The 20624-nt window shown below is 37.4% G+C and overlaps 1 protein-coding gene across 1 annotated transcript in view; it reads right to left on the reverse strand.

Annotated features, from left to right (window-relative positions):
- Window positions 1-980: 980 nt before the first annotated feature.
- Window positions 981-20624, reverse strand: part of URB2 (URB2 ribosome biogenesis homolog) — a 45600-nt gene continuing 25956 nt past the window's right edge. The window contains exons 9-10 of the mRNA XM_072647467.1: window positions 19834-19973; window positions 981-1493 (exon numbers count right to left, since the gene is read on the reverse strand). Of these exons, the coding sequence (XP_072503568.1) occupies window positions 1296-1493; window positions 19834-19973 (338 nt within the window). The 3' untranslated portion in view covers window positions 981-1295. The remainder of the gene's footprint in view (window positions 1494-19833; window positions 19974-20624) is intronic.

Genomic DNA, 20624 nt, shown 5'->3' on the forward strand with positions numbered 1-20624 from the left:
CTTTGAACCACTACTATTTCAAAGCCACTCTCTCCCCTCAAAAGTCTCTCTCTCTTTGACTGCCATCAGCTTAATCCCTAAATCCTGAGAAACTAAGTTGTTCTAACTTTTTAGGATAGAGAAGTAAAATCTTTTCTTAATTCAATTAAACAAGTTTGAGGTTAAAAGCTTTACCACTGAATCCTACCTCCCCACCAATTATCTTGCATTTATGTGTGTATGTGATATGTGTGTATATGTATGTATATATGCATATGTAAGTATATAAACACACATACATATATATGTTTGCTTCTCCTTGAAGGCAAACTCAGAACATAGTAGGTGCTTAACAAATGCTTGTTGAAGATTACGGAAGAAAAGAAACCTACAACAAAATAAGGCACAATGCTCAAGACGATACAGTTACTCTGTTTAACCCTCTCTCCTAGCCTTGAGCAAGTCTCTCTTTAGTAATATCCAGAGAGAGAGAGGAGGGGAGAGACAGAAGAAGTGAGATAAGTGTCCAGTGAAGTCCCCTCCAAAAATATCCCATTCATCACTGTCAAACCAGTTATAAGCTGGCACGAAATCAACATCATGATGAAAAACAGGATCAAGAAAGGCAAAAAAAAAAAAAATTAACCCATTTACTAAACCCAAAATTCAACAAAGATACAGAGGAACAGCTCTCCAGGCCCCCTGTTCATTGGACACACACAGGGCAATAACAGCAGCCCCCAAAGACAATTCTCAAATTCAAAGAGTTATTCTCCCTCGATACCAGCTGTGATGATTGCCCTCACGGCATTTAGTTTATCCTGCCTTCCAGGTCTCCAATACTAAGGAAGGTATTTGGAATCATTAATGCCTCACATAGCCTCATCAGACCCTTAGTCCCTACGGTGTGGGCAAAACAATGCCAAGGGGAGTCACAAAGATGCTTTCTTTCTATCCCAGTGAAAATTCTCATAAGAGAAAAAACAAATTTCATTCAAGAATTACATGTGAAAATGAGGCAGTGCATGGAATATTTATTGAGATAACAATATTATTTATATTCTATTTCCAGAATTCTTAGCTTTAGAATTAGTAGCAAAACTAAGCATATAAAAAATATAATACAAAAGTTAAATATAATATAGCTATATATACAGTAAGATATAGTATGTAAAACCAATGACATTTTCCATTAATTTATTTAAATTATAAAATTTAAAATTTTTTCTGTCCTTTAAAAAGAAATTATACTTGAAGTTCAATACAATTTTAAAGAATTAATAATAACAATTTTGTAAGGCTTTTACAAAAATGCATTAAGCAGTGTATTTTTCCTCCCCTCTGTTTTTATTTTTGTGATATTTGGTATAGTCATTGTATAGTTCCTTAAAGACTTCTCTCACACCAGGCTGTAATGAAGTCCTTAGGAAATGGATGTCCCGTTCAATGCAGAGGTCCAGTATAAGATAAATTCCCTCCTTCAGCAGGTTCTTCACAGCAGGATACAGAGTCACCTAGAAAAAGGAAAAATTCTCTATTTTTCAAAGTAGAAAACTGGGAAGAGTCAATGCAAAATAAGATTGATGTTCTAAAAGAAAACCAGTTATCCACAAATTGAGAAAATTTACCAAAGACAATACAATCTCAAGTACAGTTTTGTATACAGCTTAAATTACAGAATTTTTTTTAAAGGCAATGTGGATATGTTTGGAAATTTAGGCTCAATCTTTAAAAAAGAACAATTGAACAACCATCTGGAATACATTTTCAGAAGACTTGATCTGAGATCACAAAATGATTCTTAAATATTAATTATCATAATTCCTAATAGCCAGAAGCGCACTCATTTAAAGTTTTCTACTTTGCCAATCACTACCTACATAAGCTGCACTCCTTCAGTCAACTATGGCACCATTTAATAAACAATAGTGCAAAATAATTAGTAATAAACTGCAATGTAATTGCTAATTTGAGTAATACTTAATAGCACAAGAGCTATTTGGTATGTGTGTACAAAGTTCAGGCTGAGAGGGATTGAACAGAGTTAGGGTTACTTCTTTGGCCCCACTGTAAAAATAGGAGCTCTGAAACAGGCCCCTTGAATCCCAAAACAGAGCGTTATAATTTATAAACCTGGCAATAATGACTTAGCCTACTATGAAACAAAGAAACATATCATTAACGACATATTATGCCATAAATGAAACTGAAGACAAAAGGCAGGTGAAGCTAAATGGAAGGACAGCTCATAGGTTCACCATGGAGAAGTAAAAATAAGGACACCAGGAGAGTTTATCTTACTTGATGTCTCCAGGTAATAAATGCCATTTCCTAGGATATTTAGTCATCTTGAATTGCAGCATTCATGATGAGCAGAAGGACCACAATGAAGATAATTATAGTTTAGATGCCTATATCTTTTGTAGGATTAAGAAGTAAAGAAATCTTATGAACTACTCAAAAAGACCCTCCAATGTAAATCAACATATATTTCTATACTTGACTGTAATACATATAGGAGGGCATAGGAAGGATAGTGAAAAAAAGCTGGAAAACATGCTGCAGGATGAAGAAAAGGAAGAAATCAAAGATTTACAGATCATATGAATATTTTACACCTACATATAATGAATATATTTTTTTCCAAGAAGAGAGCTGGGAAGTGACGCACAAAATAAGCACCAAATGCCATCTGAAAAACTATATATATAAAAATTATTATACAGGAAACAACTAGCTCCTGATTAGATTTCCATCAGATCACAGTTGCATACAGTTAAGACAATCAATTTGTTAGAACAAAGGTCAAAATCAATACCAATCTAGAATGATAAAAAACAAGAAGCTATAAAAGCCACTTTAATACCTCCAACCTGCCCTATTATATAAACAAGCTAATGATATAAAAAAAAACAGATAAAGAAATAGACATTAAAACTGACTTGCGATTTGCTAACGAAGTTTAAATCACCATTATCCGATTAAAAGAGCACAGAAATTGTTTCAGTCAGCAAATGCTTGATCTTCTTGACAGACATGATAGAAAAGAGTAATAATACTAGTTTAGAATATAAATATCTGTAAAATTATCACAACAGAATGAGAACTGGTGGATGACTAAAAAGGAGAGCAAGTTAAATCAGATTATACCATAAACAGTTAAAGTAGAAAAATATCAGATGAGAAACAATAATATCTGTGATTTCTATAACAAAGTATTTTCTCCATTGCTGACAGTGGGACCACCACATCTGAACTCTGAACATTACAGACCTCGATGTATAGAACCTAAGAGGACCAGTCAAGAAGGCAGTGTAGAAGGAAGCATCAGAGCCCAGTTCCTTTCTTCCACCCCGGGCCAACATACACAACTACTCCAAGAAAGATCTAAAAGGAACAACCCAAGAAGATGGCATAGTACAGTAGACTTTATAAAGCACTCTCACCAAGACCAGTCAAATACCTGTAAAAAATGGCTCTAAACAAATTCTGGAGCTGCAGAACCCACAAAAAGACAGAGTGAAGCAAATCTCCAGCCAAAGACAACCTGGAAGGTCTCCAGGAAGTGTCTATCAGGTCACACTGGGATCAGAGCACAGTCCAGTGTGGGTGGCCTGTGCACAGAGAGGTACTTGAGCAGGCCTTCAGGGAAGACTAAATCTCAAACATCTATGGTAGTTTCCAGATTTCAGGACCCCAAAACTCTGAGGACAAATTGGAAGGTCAGTGGAAAAAGCCTGTGTGACTAGTGAGGGAGAGTGAAGTGGTCTGGCCCCAGGGCAGCAGAGGGGGGAGGGGGCAGAGGAACCTACAGCAGCCACAGCAGCACCTAGAGTCTAGACCCACAGATTGTGGGGGGATCGAGTGGCTGACAGTACACCGCCCCCGCCCCCCAACTCCCACTGGAAGCAGAGAACTACCTTGACAAAGAGCTCAAAAGTCAAATAAATGGCTAGGGAAATGAACAAAAACCAGAAAAAGAATTAGACTATAGAATCTTACTTTGGTGACAAGGAAGACCAAAACATGCAAACAGAAGAAAACAAAGGCAAAGCTCCTCCATCCAAAGCCTCCAAGAAAAATATGAATTGGTCTCAGGCCATGGAAGAGCTCAAAAAGGATTTTGAAAATTAAGAGAAGTAGAGCAAAAATTGGGAAGAGAAATGAGATTGATGCAAGAAAATCATGAAAAATGAGTCAACTGCTTACTAAAGGAGACCCAAAAAATGTTGAAGAAAATAACTTTAAAAAATAGACTAACCCAAATGACAAAAGAAATCCAAAAAGTCAATGAGGAGAGAATGCCCTAAAAAGCAGAAGTGGTCAGATGGAAAAAGAAGTCCAAAAGCTCACTGAAAAAAATAATTCCTTAAAGATTAGAATGGAGCAGATGGAAGCTAATGAATTTATGAAAAATTACAAAATTATAAAACAAAACCAAAGCAATGAAAAAATAGCAACAATGTAAAAGATCTCATTGAAAAAACTGACCTGGAAAATAGATCCAATTTAAAAATTATGGGACTACCTGAAAGCCATGATCAAAAAAAAGAGCCTATACATCATCTTTCAGGATATTTTAAAGGGAAACTGCCCTGATATTCTAGACCCAAAGGGTAAAATATAAATAGAAAGTATTCACCAATCACCTCCTGAAAGAGATCCCAAAAGGAAAACTCCTAGGAATATTGCAGCCAAATTCCAGGGTTCTCAGGTAAACAGAAAATATTGCAAGCAGCCAGAAAGAATCAATTTGAGTATTGTGGAAATACAATCAGGATAACACAAAATCTAGCAGCTTCTACATTAAGAGATTGAAGGGCTTGGAATAGGATATTCCAAAAGTCAAAGGAGCTAGGATTAAAACCAAGAATCACCTACCCAGAAAAACTGAGTATAATACTTCAGGGGGGAAAATGGTCATTCACTGAAATAGAGGACTTTCAAGCATTGTTGATGAAAAGACCAGAGCTGAATAGAAAATCTGATTTTCAAACCCAAGAATCAAGAGAAGCATGAAAAGGTAAACAGGAAAAAGAAATCATAAGGGATTTACTAAAGTTGAACTGTTTACACTCCTACATGGAAAGATAATATTTATAATTCTTGAGACTTTTCTCAGTATTTGAGTAGTTGGAGGGATTATATACATAGAGACAGAGGGCACAGCATGAGTTGAATAGGAAGAGATGATATCTAAAAAAATAAAATTAAGGGGTGAGAGGAACATATTTGGAGGAGAAAGAGAGAAACAGAATGGGGCAAATTAACTCTCATAAAAGAGGCAAGAAAAAGCTTTTTCAATGGAGGGAGAAAGGAAGGAGATGAGAGAGAAAAGTGAAGCTTACTCTCATCACATTTGGCTTAAGGAAGGAATAACATACACACTCAATTTGGTATGAAAATCTATCTTATACTACCAGAAAGCAGGGGAGAAGGGGAGAAGTGGGATGGGGGGGATGAAAGAAGCAAGGACAAATGGGAGGAGGGGGTAACTAGAAGTAAACACTTTTAGGGAGGGATAAGATCTAAAGAGAGAATAGAATAAATGGGGGGGGCAGGATAGGATGGAAGGAAGTATAGCTAGTCTTTCACAACTTGACTTTTATGGAAGTCTTTTGCGTAACTACACATGTATAACCTATGTTGAACTGCTTGCCTTCTCAGTGGGGGTGAGTGGGGAAGAAGGAAGGGAGAGAAGTTGGAACTCAAAGTTTTAAAAACGAATGTTAACAATTGTTTTTAAATGCAACTGGGAAATAAGATATACCAGCAATGGGGTATAGAAATCTATCTTGCCCTACAAGAAAATAGAGGAGATGGGGATAAAGGAAGGGAGAGGTGTGATAGAAAGGAGGGCAGATTGGGGGACGGGGTATTCAGAATGCACAGTGTCTTGGGGTGGAGGAGGGGAAGAGATGGGGAGAAAATTTGGAATTCAAAATCTTGTGGAAATGAATGTTGAAAACTAAAAATAAATAAATAAATAAATAAATAAATTTAAAAAACCAACTCAAAATCACAGATCTGAACAGCACAGAAACTGTGGAACAGAGGTGGGACAGGATAAGGTTAGCTGTGATGTAAAAGCAAATTGCATCAGTAATAAGGATTTTTTAAAAAAAATAACCTACACACTTATCAAAGCACATCCACAATGAAGTCAGGTTTTTGTAAATTATATTCTACGATGGGTTTTCAGTTGCATGACTAAAGAGTAAAGAATAAAACATCCTACTGTGGTTGTTAGTGAAATACTAAAAAAAAATCATTTGGTAACACAAAATATTACCTTTCTTTAAAAGGCTCCCTGAACAAAATATTTCCCATGCATATGCTAATAATGTCAAACAAGATTACTTTAAATAACAGAGGAAATTTTGATTAATAACCCTCTGGCTAATAATATCAAATGAAGCATAAAAACAATTGCTAGCTATTATTTCCTTTTTTCCCATCAGCTACACTGCTTCTGGAAATTTCTGCCTTTCTACTCACATCTCAGTATGCTCTGCCTCTCTTATTGGACCTTCTATCTTGAGGGAAGCCCCCCCCCACACACACCCTCCAACACATTTTTAAGCTTCCTTTTATATATTGTTTTCTACCATTGGGCTATACGCTGCTTGAGGGAAGAACTACCTTTCTTTCTATTTGCATTTGTATTTGCAGTACCTAGCACAGTGCCGGGTACATAGTAAGTGTTTCATAAATGCTTATTAACTGTTGACTAATTTGCAAAGCACTGTATAAATATCATGCCCTTTAGCCCTCACAACAACCCTATGAGGTAAGTGAAATTATCATCCCCATTTTACAGATAAGGAAACTGGAAGTGATTAAGTGATCTGCTCAGAGTCCCAAAGCTAGTCAGTGTGTGAGGCAGGATTTAAATCCAAGTCTTTCTCACTTCAAGTCAACACTTGACATCCATTATGCCTGTGTACAAGACGAAATTATGCTCAATGAAGTTGTCTGCCACTGTCACAAAGAGGTGTCCAGTGTGGTGTTCAAACAGAGGATGGCTCCCTGTAGCCCTTCCCTGTGGCTGATAAGGTCCTCAAGATGCTCCCATTTGTGGATGGCATTGTGCTGACTGCATTAATGCCCAGTATATTGCAATAGCTGTAAATGAATTCCATGATCAAGGAAGAATTCGGCCAAACCATTCATACAAAAAAAAAAAGTGGATGGAGAATATCTGTTGTCCGGGCTATGATATTCAGTTGGTAGCAGAGTCAGTCAATTCACAGATATATCATGATCAGAAAGAAACATACTGAACATGGAAAAAGAACTGGGCTTAGAACTGATTATAAGGAAGCTAAACTGCCTTTGGGAAATTGTGCAAAGTTTCTGACTGATACCAAGCCTCTTCCTTCAAAAGTGGCTTATCTTTTTTTAAAACCAATAACACTTCCTCTGATGTTAAAAGGCCATCAAACCATCTCACCTATTTGAATGCTCCTTTTCAGTCTCCTTTGATGGTCCATCATCCATATCATACCCTCTAATCATGGGTGTCTCTCCTGGTTCTATCCTGGGTCCTCTTCTCTTTTCCCTCTATACTACTTCACTTGGTAGTCTTATCAGCTGCTATGGATCTAATAACCATCTTTATGCTGATGATTCTCAAATCCATTATCTTGCTCCACCCTCTCTGCTGATGTCCAATCTCACTTCTCCAAATGACTTTCAGATATCTCAAACTAGATGTCCAGTAGACATCTCAATTAAACATATCAAAAGCAGAACCCACTGTGTTTCCCCCTAAATCCGCACACAAACCCCTTCCTTATTACTATAAAGGGCAATACCAGTGCCTTAGGCTCACAAGCAAGTCCCCCCAGTCCCTCAGGTTCACAACCCAAGAGCGATCCTTGACTCCTCACTACCTCTCACATTCCCTTCACCCCAATATCCAAACTGTTGTCAAGGCCTGTTGATTTCACTTCTGCAACAGTTCTCCTATACAGCCCCTTCTCTCCTCTAACACTGACACCACTCTGGTATACATGCCCTCACCACCTTACTCCTGGACGATTGCAATAGCCTACTGGAGGGTTTGCCTGCCTCAAGTCTCTCCCTGCTCCAAACCATCCTCCATTCAACCACCACAGTGATTTTCCTAAAGCATATGTCTTGACTATGTCACTCTCCTTTTCAATAAACTCTAGTGGTTCCCTATTGCCTCTGGAATCAAATACAAAATGCTGGTAGCATTCAAAGGCCTTCGTAATCTAGCCTTCTTCTACCTTTCCAGTCTTCTCACCCCTGCAGCCCTTCCTTGTGACTGATGAGGTTCCCAAGATCCTCCTATTTGTGTATGGCATTGTGATGATTGCATTAATGCCCAGAACATTGCAACAGCTATAAATGAATTCCATAATCACTGAAGAATTCAGTTGAATAATCCATGTGAAAAAAACCAAGCAGATGCAGAATGCCTGTTATCCAGGCGTATCCTCAATGTACTCTTTGATCAGGTGACGTTGAATTCTTCTCTGTTCCACGAGCAAAGCACTCCATTTCTGGACTCCAGGCATTTTTTTTCTGATTGTACTCCATGCCTGGAATGTTATTCCTACCCAACTTTGCCTACTGCTTCCTCTGGCTTCCTTTTAAGTCCCAACCAAAATCTGGTCTTGTATGGAATCCTTTCCCAACTCCTTTTAATTCTATTGCCTTCCTGCTGTTAATTATTTTCTATTTCTCCTATAGATGGCTTTCTTTGCATATAGTTGTTTGCATGGAGTCTCCCACAATAGATTTTAAGTTCCTTGAGGGTAGGGTTTGCCTTTTGCCTCTTTTTGTATCCCTCGTGCTTAGCATAGTGTCTGGCACAGAGCAGGTGCTCAATATTTATTGTTTAAACTGGAAATATCTTAGCACCTGAAGAATTAAAGTTGCAAGTCACAAAAGAGGCAATAGTAAGACTCAACATTATTAAAGAAGAATTCTACATTAGGCATTAAATATATCATTGAAGTGTTTAATGACTAGATAGGCAACTCACATATTAAAAATTAGGAACTGATGACAGTTTACATGCCGCATTGATATGCAACGGTCAAGAAACTTAGACAAAGGACCCCAGTAAGTTGGGTGGATCACCTATACTGGATTTATGGGAAGATATGATCTGTAGTTCTGGCAGGACTATTCTTATCAGTTAGAGTATATAAGCCATTGAAATATCACATGTCACATCATGCTACATTCCATAAAAAAATTAGAAGCAGACTATATACATTTTATAGCTATGGAGAGGAGATGAATTCTCAACCAAAAAATAGGGGCAATTATGAAAAAAAAAAGAGATAATGCTGATTAAATTGAAAAGCATGCATCAAAGGTTATCTTATGTTGACATCAGGTTTTAGCTGCAAACATATCTCCAGACTCTCAGTTTACCCTGCCCTACAAATTCTAAATCAGAAGCAAAAGGAAGCTATGCCCAGCTCCATCTCAGCTAGGCCTAAAATTACCTAAATTCACCCTCTGGGAATGGGACAAGAGATGCAGCCTGGTTTAGAGATGAAGTCTAATTATAAACATCAGGAAGACACATACTGGTCCTAATTTACCAGTTTTTTCCATTTCTCTACCAACTTTTACTTTAACATGAAATAATAATGAATAGCACTTTTAAAAAGCATTTCTACACAGAGTATATATCATTTGATTCTGATAATAGTGAGGTAGGCAGTACAAGAATTATTCTACTCATTTGACAAGGAAACTGATGTTAAGTGACATGCCTCAGCTAAAATTCTGGGCTTCTAGCTTCCAGTGTAGTGTTCTTTCCACTACACCATCCTGAGATTTAACTGAAAGTTTAACGCCACAGCAGACCAATCCAAAGATGAGGTGGAGCTGATGAAAAATGCCTGAAATTTTGCTGCAATGGTTATCATTTTTTTTTACCTATGCATAACTGGAGTGCAGGTAAGTGCTTTGCACAGAGTAATTTCTTTAAAAATTGGTTTGAATTGTTGTTGAATCACTGGACAAGTAATGAAAAATCCATAAATAGCTTGGAAATCCTTAGATTAAAAGAACTGTGTAAATTATTTATTCCATAGACTAATAATCTATAGCAAAAGCTATAAAGCTGAACTAGAGGGAAAGGAGTTGAAAGTGGCAATAATTTCAATATCTTGCCAACATTACTGCATGGAAGGATCATTAAAATTTTAATATTCTGTATGTCATGCATTGCTACTTCTCTGGACAGCGCAGAGTGCTGATTGATTCTCTCATCCCTATCAACTCTCCACCCTGAAAAAAAATTTAAAGGAAAATTAAAGGAAAGATTTAAACAGCTGCAACTGCTGTCTTGTTTTTAATTACACTTATAAATGTTTTATGGTCTACATACATAGCAACACTCATCTGGAAAGATTTATGGTTCTCCAGCAGAAGACTCTAATGCATATGGAATTTTCTTCATTACTAAATTAAACAACAAATTAAAGCCCAAATGTGAAATGTGCTGCCAAGGGGGTCTGGGAGCCTGAAGGCTTTGATAACTCCCAAGGCATTCTGGCAGCCTAGATAACAAATTGAGGAGTGCAAGTCAGAAATGAAGAATGAAGCCAAAAAATCATAGGCTTCTCATGCAAAATATATCCCAGAATAAGTTAGTAACTCAGAAGTTCAAAATTTTGCTTTTCTTCATTAAATTATCTAAGGTAACTTGGTTTCATCATCTATAAAAAAGGAAGAAAAAATAGTAGCTTTCCTCATAAAAGACGTTTGAGTATTAATGACTTAAGTACTTAAAAATATTTATGGCTAAATAAATGCTGAAAAATAATTCTTGGTAAACTTTACTATGGCCCCAGATCTCATTGAAGCAATAACAATTTTAAGGAAATGCTTTGTGCTGCTGCCACATTTCCCTGCCTGATTTATAAGATGCAAAATTACAGTTTCAGTCATCATCTACAGCTGCCATTTCAATTCCCCTTAAACCTTGGTCAAACATTAATACCGGAGTCATTCCATTTGCTAGGGTGGACGGGGAGCTAGAAAGCTGGGAATTAGGCAGGAGTTAGGTATTTTTAAAACAAGCTTTTACTGCGATTTTCTGTTTCTTCCATCACCATAGTATCCCATGTGTCTTTTTTCCTCCCCTTCCCCAAGAGCCATCCCATATGATAAATGCTATTTCCTAGGGATGGGGGAAAAAGTCAGCACAACTAACTGATCAACACGTTGAAAAAGTCTGAAAACGTACAATCTGTAAGATCTGTGGACGTCCCACCCCCAAGAAGCGGTAGATTAGGGATGTCTTCTTATACTTCTTCATTCCAGTCCTGCTTGATCTTTACAATTTTGTTACATTTTTTTTTGATTGTTTAGTGTCATTGTTCTTTCCTTTTATGTTGTTGTGGTCACAAATTGTTTTCTTGGTTATGCTTCCTTCACTCTGCACCAGTTCAGATAGATCTTTTCATGCTTCACTGTATTCATCTCACACATTTCTTACTACATATTAATATTACATTACATTCATGCACCACAGTTTGTTTAGCCATCCCCCAAAAGCATCTACTTTGTTTTCTGTTCAAAATTTTTGAGTTGTTCTTCAATGATGGTTTTCTTTCTGTGTTTTATTTTTGCCATGCTTGAGGTATTAGAAAGATATTTGTCTCATAAAATGATTCTGGCAGAACGCTTCCTTTTTCAAATTTTGAGAATAATTTGTGAAATACAAGTATAAACCGTTCTTTAAAGGCGGGACAGAATTCTACCATGAAGCTGTCAGGATCAGGAGTTCTTTTCTTTTCCTTTACAGTAAGATCTATTTTCTTTTCTGAGTCTGGGTTACTTAAGATCTTTATCTGTTCTTCTGATAGTTTGGGTAATATTTTTGAAAATATTCCTCCATTTCTTTTTGTTAGTATTTAAGTGTGCATATGTTCTGATTATTCATTTTATTTCTTCTGGTTTTGCTATGACTTCATCTTACTCATTTACTGTTTTATTGATCTAATTTACTACTCTCTTCTTTTTAATCAAGTTAGCTAAGAGTTTACCATTTTTATTAGTTCTTTCAAAGAATCAGCTTTTAGTTTTATTTGTCATTTCAATGGAATTTGTTTCCAGTTTGTCTAGTTCCCCTCTAATTTTTAACATCTCTTTTGTTCTAAACTGCTATTGCCTTTGGCTACCATGCCTTATGTCTTGACAAAGATCAAATATGTGTTTCCTGAAATCTTTTCACCTTCTCATGGCAATTGTTTTACACAGATTATTGGTCTCATCAAATGGTAATAATCAGGGATACCGTCTTTCTTTTTGTCCATTTCACATTTTTTAGTCAACATCTTGTTTAAATAGGTCATGTTGGAGTTGCTGTAATTGTACATAGTATCTTCTCATCTTTAGTCTTTCTTCTACTTTGTTCTAACTAGCTGATAAGCTGACGGAAGCATGACAGCTGATCCTCTTCATTCCTCTCTAGGAGTGGTCCTGACTCTCCAGACCTTCCCTACCATGCCATACAAATGTCTTCAACCTAGAAGTTCGCTCTGCCCTTGGCCTTCACAACTGGAAACACCTTCTGACTCTGTTGACCTTTCCTCTAATTGGTTTCCCCAAAAATCTCCATTTTGAGGAGGATATTGAAGGCAGCCATGTTTTCATTCCTCTCTCAGCTCCACTTCTGACTCTCATGACTTTGCCAAGTATAATCTCTCTTCCCTCCTGTTTTTCAGCTTCCTTTTATGTTATCTTCACCCATTAGAATGTGAAGTACTTGAAGACAGGGACTGTCTTTTCTTCTGATAATATTTTTATTCACAGCACTTAGTACAGTGCTTGGCACATGATAAGCACTTAAAATAAAGGCTTGTTGAAGTGACTTCTCCAATGACTTCTATATAGACTTTTCTATTACAATAATTTCATTTATTGCCATGCTATTTGAGATAATGATGTACTGGGCTTCCTGCCTCTCCCTGATGTACAATTATGGTATATACATAAGAAGTCTGTAAATCATTTATAAAACTTTTACTTCTTTCATTCCTTAATTTTGAAGTATATTTTCTAAAACATTTCACTTCCTCCCCCATGTCCACCTTCACAATATATAAAAGTCAAATAGCAAAGTACATGTTGACTTAGTTTGGAGGATCTAAATGAGTTTTTGGTGAAAATTTCTCTAATTCTTCATCTTCTCTAACAGTGGCACAAAAGCTGCAACTGCTATCATGGTGTCCCATGAAATGACATGTGTTTTCCTTGAGCACATGATGAAACCAACTCTAGTAACTCATATATTCACTTCTCTGAAGAGGGCCTATAAACCATCTTCTTCTATTTAGCTGCAATTTCTTTATTTTTCTAGTTTCATAGGTTGTTATGAGAATAAAATGAGATAATATATGTAAAGTGATTTAACAAATCCATAAAGGACAATATAATAGTTATATTATATAGTTGTAATAATATAATATATATCATATAATATAATAATACTTAATACTATCACTATTATTACTCATTTAAACTTAGACTGTCAATATGGATGTGGTCTAATTAGGTTGTTGCACAAAATTCATATGTAGAATAGCAATAGTTAAATACTAAAACATTAGCACCCCTTTTTTAAACACTCTTCTACCAGCATCAAAGAAGCAAAAAAGGAATGCATTAAGACAGAAGAAATGTTCTGCATTTTTATCTATTTCATAGCTTGACAAGGAAAAGGAATCTATCATCGAGGGGGCAATGTGATGGTGAGGATCTCCATAAGGAGCTTGTGCAGCCCTCAGACAGCAGGAAGGAGCTCTTATTAGCACTATCGCTGACACCTTTCCTAACTGGTACAACGTTTCAGACTGGGTTGCCTTCAAGCTATGATAGAGTACTAGAAGAAGACTGGTAGAAATCTGCAGTTATCTACTAACAAAGGTCAGGACACTTAGCTTAGCATTAAATACTCTGACCCACTTTTTCAGCACTGTTTTCCACTCTTTCCCTTTACAGACCCTGTATCTTATACAAGATAGACTGCTTTGTTAACCAAAGCGTCCCTCTTGTATTCCTGCCTCCATCCATGCCTTTGCTCACATTCTTCCCTCTGCTTAGAATAAATGCTTATTCATATCTTTGAAGATGAGAAAAGGTATCTCTCCCCAGTGTGTGAAGAAGAAAGGGACTCTGGGTATGGAAAACTGCATACACTGTCCCACAAGGTTAATGGGTTAGTTTGTTTTGTCAAATTGCTCTTTTTTTTTTTTTTTACCAAAAATGTCTCATTGAGGGAAAGAATAAATTCTGAATTAAAAGTGATGCAAAGCAAAGAAAAAAAATTAATAAAATTTTTAAAAAAGAATACTTATTAATAGACATGTCGTTTCCCTATCCTTATCCCCTAGTTCTACCTCCTCAAACTCTCTCTCTCCTTCAAGGCCCAGATAAGATCAAGTCTTCTGTGATCTGCCTGGCCAGAAATAACAACGATGATGATGATGATACATTCACATGTATATAGTTCTTTAAAAGTTTACTGAGCACTTTTCTCAGCACAAACCTGGGAGGCAAATAATATAAGAACTGCTGCCCACATTTTACAGATGAGAAAAATGAGGCTCAGAAAATTTAAGTGACTTGTCCATGGGTACATTCCCACCTTAGGAATGATTCATAACTTCAAGTCTAATTTTCTATCTACTACACCATGTTACCTTTCATAAGGCAGCCTCAAATCACTAACTTATCATTAACTTTTGTGGTTGTCACATCATATCACATTGTTGCCCCATATTAAGCCAAGAAACCAATAAAACACTCAGATCTTTTTCAGAAAATCTGCTTTCTAGTTACATCTCTTCATGTACTTGTGAAGTTGATTTTTAGAAACCAAGTGTAAGGATTTATAATTACACCTATTAAATTTTATCTTATCAGATCTAACTCACTATTCTAACCAATCAGGATCTCTTAGAGATTGTCTCTGCTTTTTGTAATTTGTAGATTTAATAACAATGCCATCAATACCTTTATCCAAGTTATTGATTAGCAGGTTAAACAGGACTAAAATAGGACTAAACTTCACTAGAGGCCTCCTTCTATGTAGGACATTAAACCATTAATGGCTACTCCTTGGGCACAGATATTATGCAGTCCCAAATTCACTTTATTACACTACTGTCTAGTCTATACCTTCCCAGTGAACCAGAAGAACAGAAGGGCTTATGTCAAATGCACTGCAAAACTTTCAACATTTCCAGTATACTAACACTGTCCAAAAAGGAAATGAGTCAGTCTGAAACAGTCTATTTGTGGTGAAGCTCTGCCAGCTCTTTACAATCACCATTTCTTTTTCTAGATGTTCATTATCATTTTACTTTAATAATACATTCCAATATTTTGCCAGGAATATAAGTAAAGTTTACTGGCATTTAATTTGAAACACTAATTTTTTCTTTTTAAAAAATGGTATATTTGCTTTTCTCCAATGCTATGACATCTCTCCCATTTTCCATGACCTCTCAAAGATCAGCGACTGTGGTTTAGCAGTCACACTTGCCAATCCTTTTAGTACCCGTAGATATAATTCCCCTAGGCCTGCTGAGCTGAACTTATAAAAGGCACCTAGATGCTTTCTTACTATTCTATTCAATCAGTATAAATCTCAAAGCAAAATATGTATAGGTATTTCCCCAAGAGTTTCAAGCTCAAATAAAATATTCATGTTTCTTCCAAGTTGGAATTTTGAGTATAGGCTTAATGATGGAATGTCTGACAACGGGGTGGTGGGCAAAAAGCAAAGAAGGAAGTGGGAGTGTGAACAGATGCTAGCACCAAGCACTGGCAGAAAGAAAAGGGGAAGATCCCAGGTTACTTTTCATTCTAAAGAAGCCAAATAAATTGTTTCCTTCAATCCAGAGACTATTATAGTGTTCCTAAACTGTCTTCTCATCATTATATAATCAAAACATACCTTTACTCTCCTAAAGACACAGACAATGACTGGTGATACAAAGGGGGCTACTAACAACCAGTCATACCAAATATGAAAACAAAATGGAAACCTGTGTTTATCTGTTTATACATATCTGGAACCTAGTATCCATTTGAGAAAAAAAATTGTAATTCTAAAAAATATACTCTCAGGGGGCGGAGCCAAGATGGTGGAGTAGAAAGACAAAAAAATGCAGGCTCTCCCCACACAGCCCATAAAACACCTGTAGAGAGGGACTCTCAACAAATTCTGGAGCAGCAGAAGTGGAGAACAACAGAGTGGAGGAGATTTCCAGCCCAGGGTGACCTGAAAGGCCCACGGGAAACGTCAGTTGCACCTGACAGGGAGCAGAGCGCGTAGCCAGCCTTTCCTCAGGAGCGGAATCTCCAGTCTCGGAATCCCCAGTCTCAGCAGCAGCATCCCTCAACCCACAGGCACCAAAGGTCAGTTGCAGGGGTTTTTTCAGCTGGCCAGGAAGGGAGAAAGGCCTTCCCATAGCTCTGGCTTCAGACAGTGGCCGCACAGAGGCCACATCTGGCAGGCGGCAGGAGTTCTCACGGCAGACCCTATAACAGCCCAAGACCACTGCTGGATCGTAAAAACCCCTGGGGGCACTGAGGGAGCTGGTCTTTGTCTGGCACTGAATGCTGGCCCTGCCCCCACAGCTTGACTGAATCCCACGCCCCCAGTGCTAGCTTGGCGGAACTGGAGGTCATGTGCCTGTGGAGAGGAAACTCTGCTAAGATTCTGGGCACAAAAATCCTTCCCTGTGCCCAGACCAATACACGCTTGATTGTGCCACCTTGGAGAAACTGATATCTTACAGGTCCCCAAAGTATACCCTACTCTTGACAAAGGACGCAAAAGTCAAGTAACTGGTTGGGAAAATGCCCAAAAAAGGGAAAAAACATAAGACCACAGAAGGCTACTTTCTTGGTGAACAGATATCTCCTCCCATCCTTTCAGATGAGGAAGAACAATGCTTACCATCAGGGAAAGACATAAAAGTCAAAGCTTCTGTATCCCAAACATCCAAAATAAATATTCAATGGTCTCAGGCCATGGAAGAGCTCAAAAAGGATTTTGAAAATCAAGTTAGAGAGGTGGAGGAAAAACTGGAAAGAGAAATGAGAGAGATGAAAGAAAAGCATGAAAAGTGGGTCAACACCTTGCTAAAGGAGACCCAAAAAAATGCTGAAGAAAATAACACCTTGAAAAATAGGCTAACTCAATTGGCAAAAGAGGTTCAAAAAGCCAAGTAGGAGAAGAATGCTTTCAAAAGCAGAATTAGCCAAATGGAAAAGGAGGTTCAAAAGCTCACTGAAGAAAATAGTTCTTTTAAAATTAGAATGGAACAGATAGAGGCTAAAGACTTTATGAGAAACCAAAAAATCATAAAACAAAACCAAAAGAATGAAAAAATGGAAGATAATGTGAAATATCTCAATGGAAAAACAACTGACCTGGAAAACAGATCCAGGAGAGACAATTTAAAAATTACCTGAAAGCCATGGTCAAAAAAAGAGCCTAGACATCATCTTTTATGAAATTATCAAGGAAAACTGTCCTGATATTCTAAAACCAGGGGGCAAAATAAATATTGAAAGAATCCACCGATCACCTCCTGAAAGAGATTCAAAAAGAGAAACTCCTAGGAACATTGTGGCCAAATTCCAGAGTTTCCAGGTCAAGGAAATAATACTGCAAGCGGCTAGAAAGAAACAATTCAAGTATTGTGGAAATACAATCAGGATAACATAAGATCTAGCAGCTTCTACATTAAGGGATCGAAGGGCATGGAATATGATATTCCAGAAGTCAAAGGAACTAGAACTAAAACCAAGAACCACTTACCCAGCAAAACTGAGTATAATACTTTAGGGGAAAAAATGGTCTTTCAATGAAATTGAAGACTTTCAAGCATTCTTGATGAAAAGAAAATTTGACCTTCAAACACAAGAATCAAGAGAAGCATGAAAAGGTAAACAGCAGAGAGAAATCATAAGGGACTTACTAAAGTTGAACTGTTTACATTCCTACCTGGAAAGACAATATTTGTAACTCTTGAAACTTTTTTCAGTATCTGGGTAGTTGGCACGCACGCGCACACACACACACACACACACACACACACACACACACACACAGAGCACAGGGTGAATTGAATAGGATGGGATCATATCTTAAAAAAATGAAATTAAAGGGTGAGAGAGAAATATATTGGGAGGAGAAAGGGAGAAATGGAATGGGGCAAATTATCTCTCATAAAAGAGGCAAGTAAAAGACTTTTCAGTGGAGGGAAAAAGAAGGGAGGTGAGAGAAAAAACATGAAGCTTACTCTCATCACATTCTACTAAAGGAATAAAATGCATACTCATTTTGGTATGAAAACCTATCTTACAATACAGGAAAGTGGAGGAGAAGGGGATAAGCAGGGTGGGGGGGATGATGGAAGGGAGGGCAGTGGGAGGAGGGAGCAATTTGAGGTCAACACTCTTGGGGAGGGACAGGATCAAAAGAGAGAATAGAAGCAATGCGGGGCAGGATAGGATGGAGGGAATTATAGTTAGTCTTACACAACATGACTATTATGGAAGTCATTTGCAAAACTACACAGATATGGCCTATATTGAATTGCCTGCCTTCCCAAAGGGAATGGGTGGGGAGGGAGGGATGGGGAGAAGTTGGAACTCAAAGTTTTAGGAACAACTGTTGAGTACTGTTCTGGCAAATAGTAGAAATACAGGTAATGGGGTAAAGAAAGTTATCTTTCCCTACAGGACAAGAGAGAAGATGGGGATAAGGGAAGGAAGGGATGTTAGAAGAGAGGGCAGATTGGTGATAGAGGCAATTAGAATGCTTGGCGTTTTGGGGTGGGGGAGGGGAGAAATGGGGAGAAAATTTGGAACCCAAAACTTTGTGGAAATGAATGTTGAAAAGTTAAATAAATAAATTTTAAAAAAAAATACACTCTCATTTCTCTACAAAAAGGGGTTTAGCTCTAATCCACTGACAAGAATAAGCAATGTTCTTTAAACTTACCAAACTTTTACTCTTTCCTCCCTCTATAATCTGATCTTTGTTCCACCGAAAAGCAGTTTGGTATAGCATAAGTAATATAGGACTTGAGGTCAAGAGAAACCCATGTTCCAATCCTATCTGATATATATCTATTAGGGGTATGATTATGAACAAGTCGCTTAACTTCTCTAGGCCTCCGCTTTCTCACATGTAAAAGAGACAGTAATCTTCGTAGCACCTACCTCATTTACTTGGTCATTGTTTGGATTTTGATGGCTCAGAGAGAGTATAAATCACAATTGTTTCTCTTCTGGCCAGGAACCCTGAGAGCCTTCCCCTCCCATTTTGATTTTAGTAGGCAAACTCCAACATCTTTTGCCTCATTTCTTATCTAGCCTTAAAGCACTGAATGGGCGTTGCCTCAGACAAACTAAGACCTGAGAAAGAACTTAGCTTAAAAAGACCAATATCTCCCCCTGCATTCAAGGCCATCTCTAGTCATTCTGACCTATGTCTTGCCACTGGACTTAGATGTCCCTGGAGAAGACAGTGAAGCTGATGACTTTATACAGCTCTGCCCCACTTAAATCCAACTCACTTGGAAGTCAAGATATCACTTTCCTGATGTCATTGGACCCCTTCTAGAACAAAGGACAAAGAACAACAATAACCTACCTATCCCATATGGCTGTTGTAAGTACTTTGCAAACCTTAAAATACTCTATAAATAACAGCTAAGACTGTCTGCTCATTTACAAAAAAAAAAGGCTTTGGCTCAGAGTCTTGTGGTCCACAAATTAATCCAATGGAAGGCTACAGAAAAAAATCTCTGGTTGGATATCTGGTCTTACCTTTTGCAGTTCATTCACATACTGAGCCACCATGAAAGAAGAAAACATTGTAAAGTCTTCAGACTTTGCAGCTATGTGGCTATACATTCTTTCTACCAAGCGTGCACATTCTAGTACAGTGGTCAGGTCTTCTGGATTCCCTAGAAACATTAAAACATCACATAACTGATTAGGGCAAAGTTCTGTATGTATCAGTGCATATCTACTGTCTAATTTTATACACTCGCTAATTAACACTAATGTACTTTTTAGACTAATTACCCACTCCACCTTCTGCTAAAAGTAAGAAGGAATAAAGAAAAGTAAAATTTTCAAAAGAACATGGATTTTATCTGGAAGCAACTAATTGGGATGAAGTAATAAGACTTTTGAAGATGCCAGCAATAAGACTATGTAGCCAAGCTTCCTAAGGAAAAGTACAAATCTCCATTAGAAATATATTCTTTAAATGCTACCATGTAAAGCAGTGGAGGAAGGAGAGGGGAAGAAAGTAGGTATTTATATAGCATCTACTATGCATCAAGTTTTTTTCCCCCATAAATATTATCTTGTTGATCTTCACAACTGTTCTGGGAGGTAGGTGCTATCCATCCATGTAATTACAGCACATAATTATTATTTTACAACTGAAGAAAATGAGGCAAACAGAGATTAAGTGATCTGTCCAGGGTCACACAACTAATAAGTGTCTAGAGTCAGATCTGAACTCAAGTTTTCCTGACTGCAGGCCCAATTCTCTAACCACTGAGCCACAAACTGACTCTGGTAAATTACAGTTAAAAAAAATAAAT

This window comes from Notamacropus eugenii, chromosome 2, assembly GCF_028372415.1.
Source record: "Notamacropus eugenii isolate mMacEug1 chromosome 2, mMacEug1.pri_v2, whole genome shotgun sequence".
NCBI classification, from domain to species: domain Eukaryota; kingdom Metazoa; phylum Chordata; class Mammalia; order Diprotodontia; family Macropodidae; genus Notamacropus; species Notamacropus eugenii.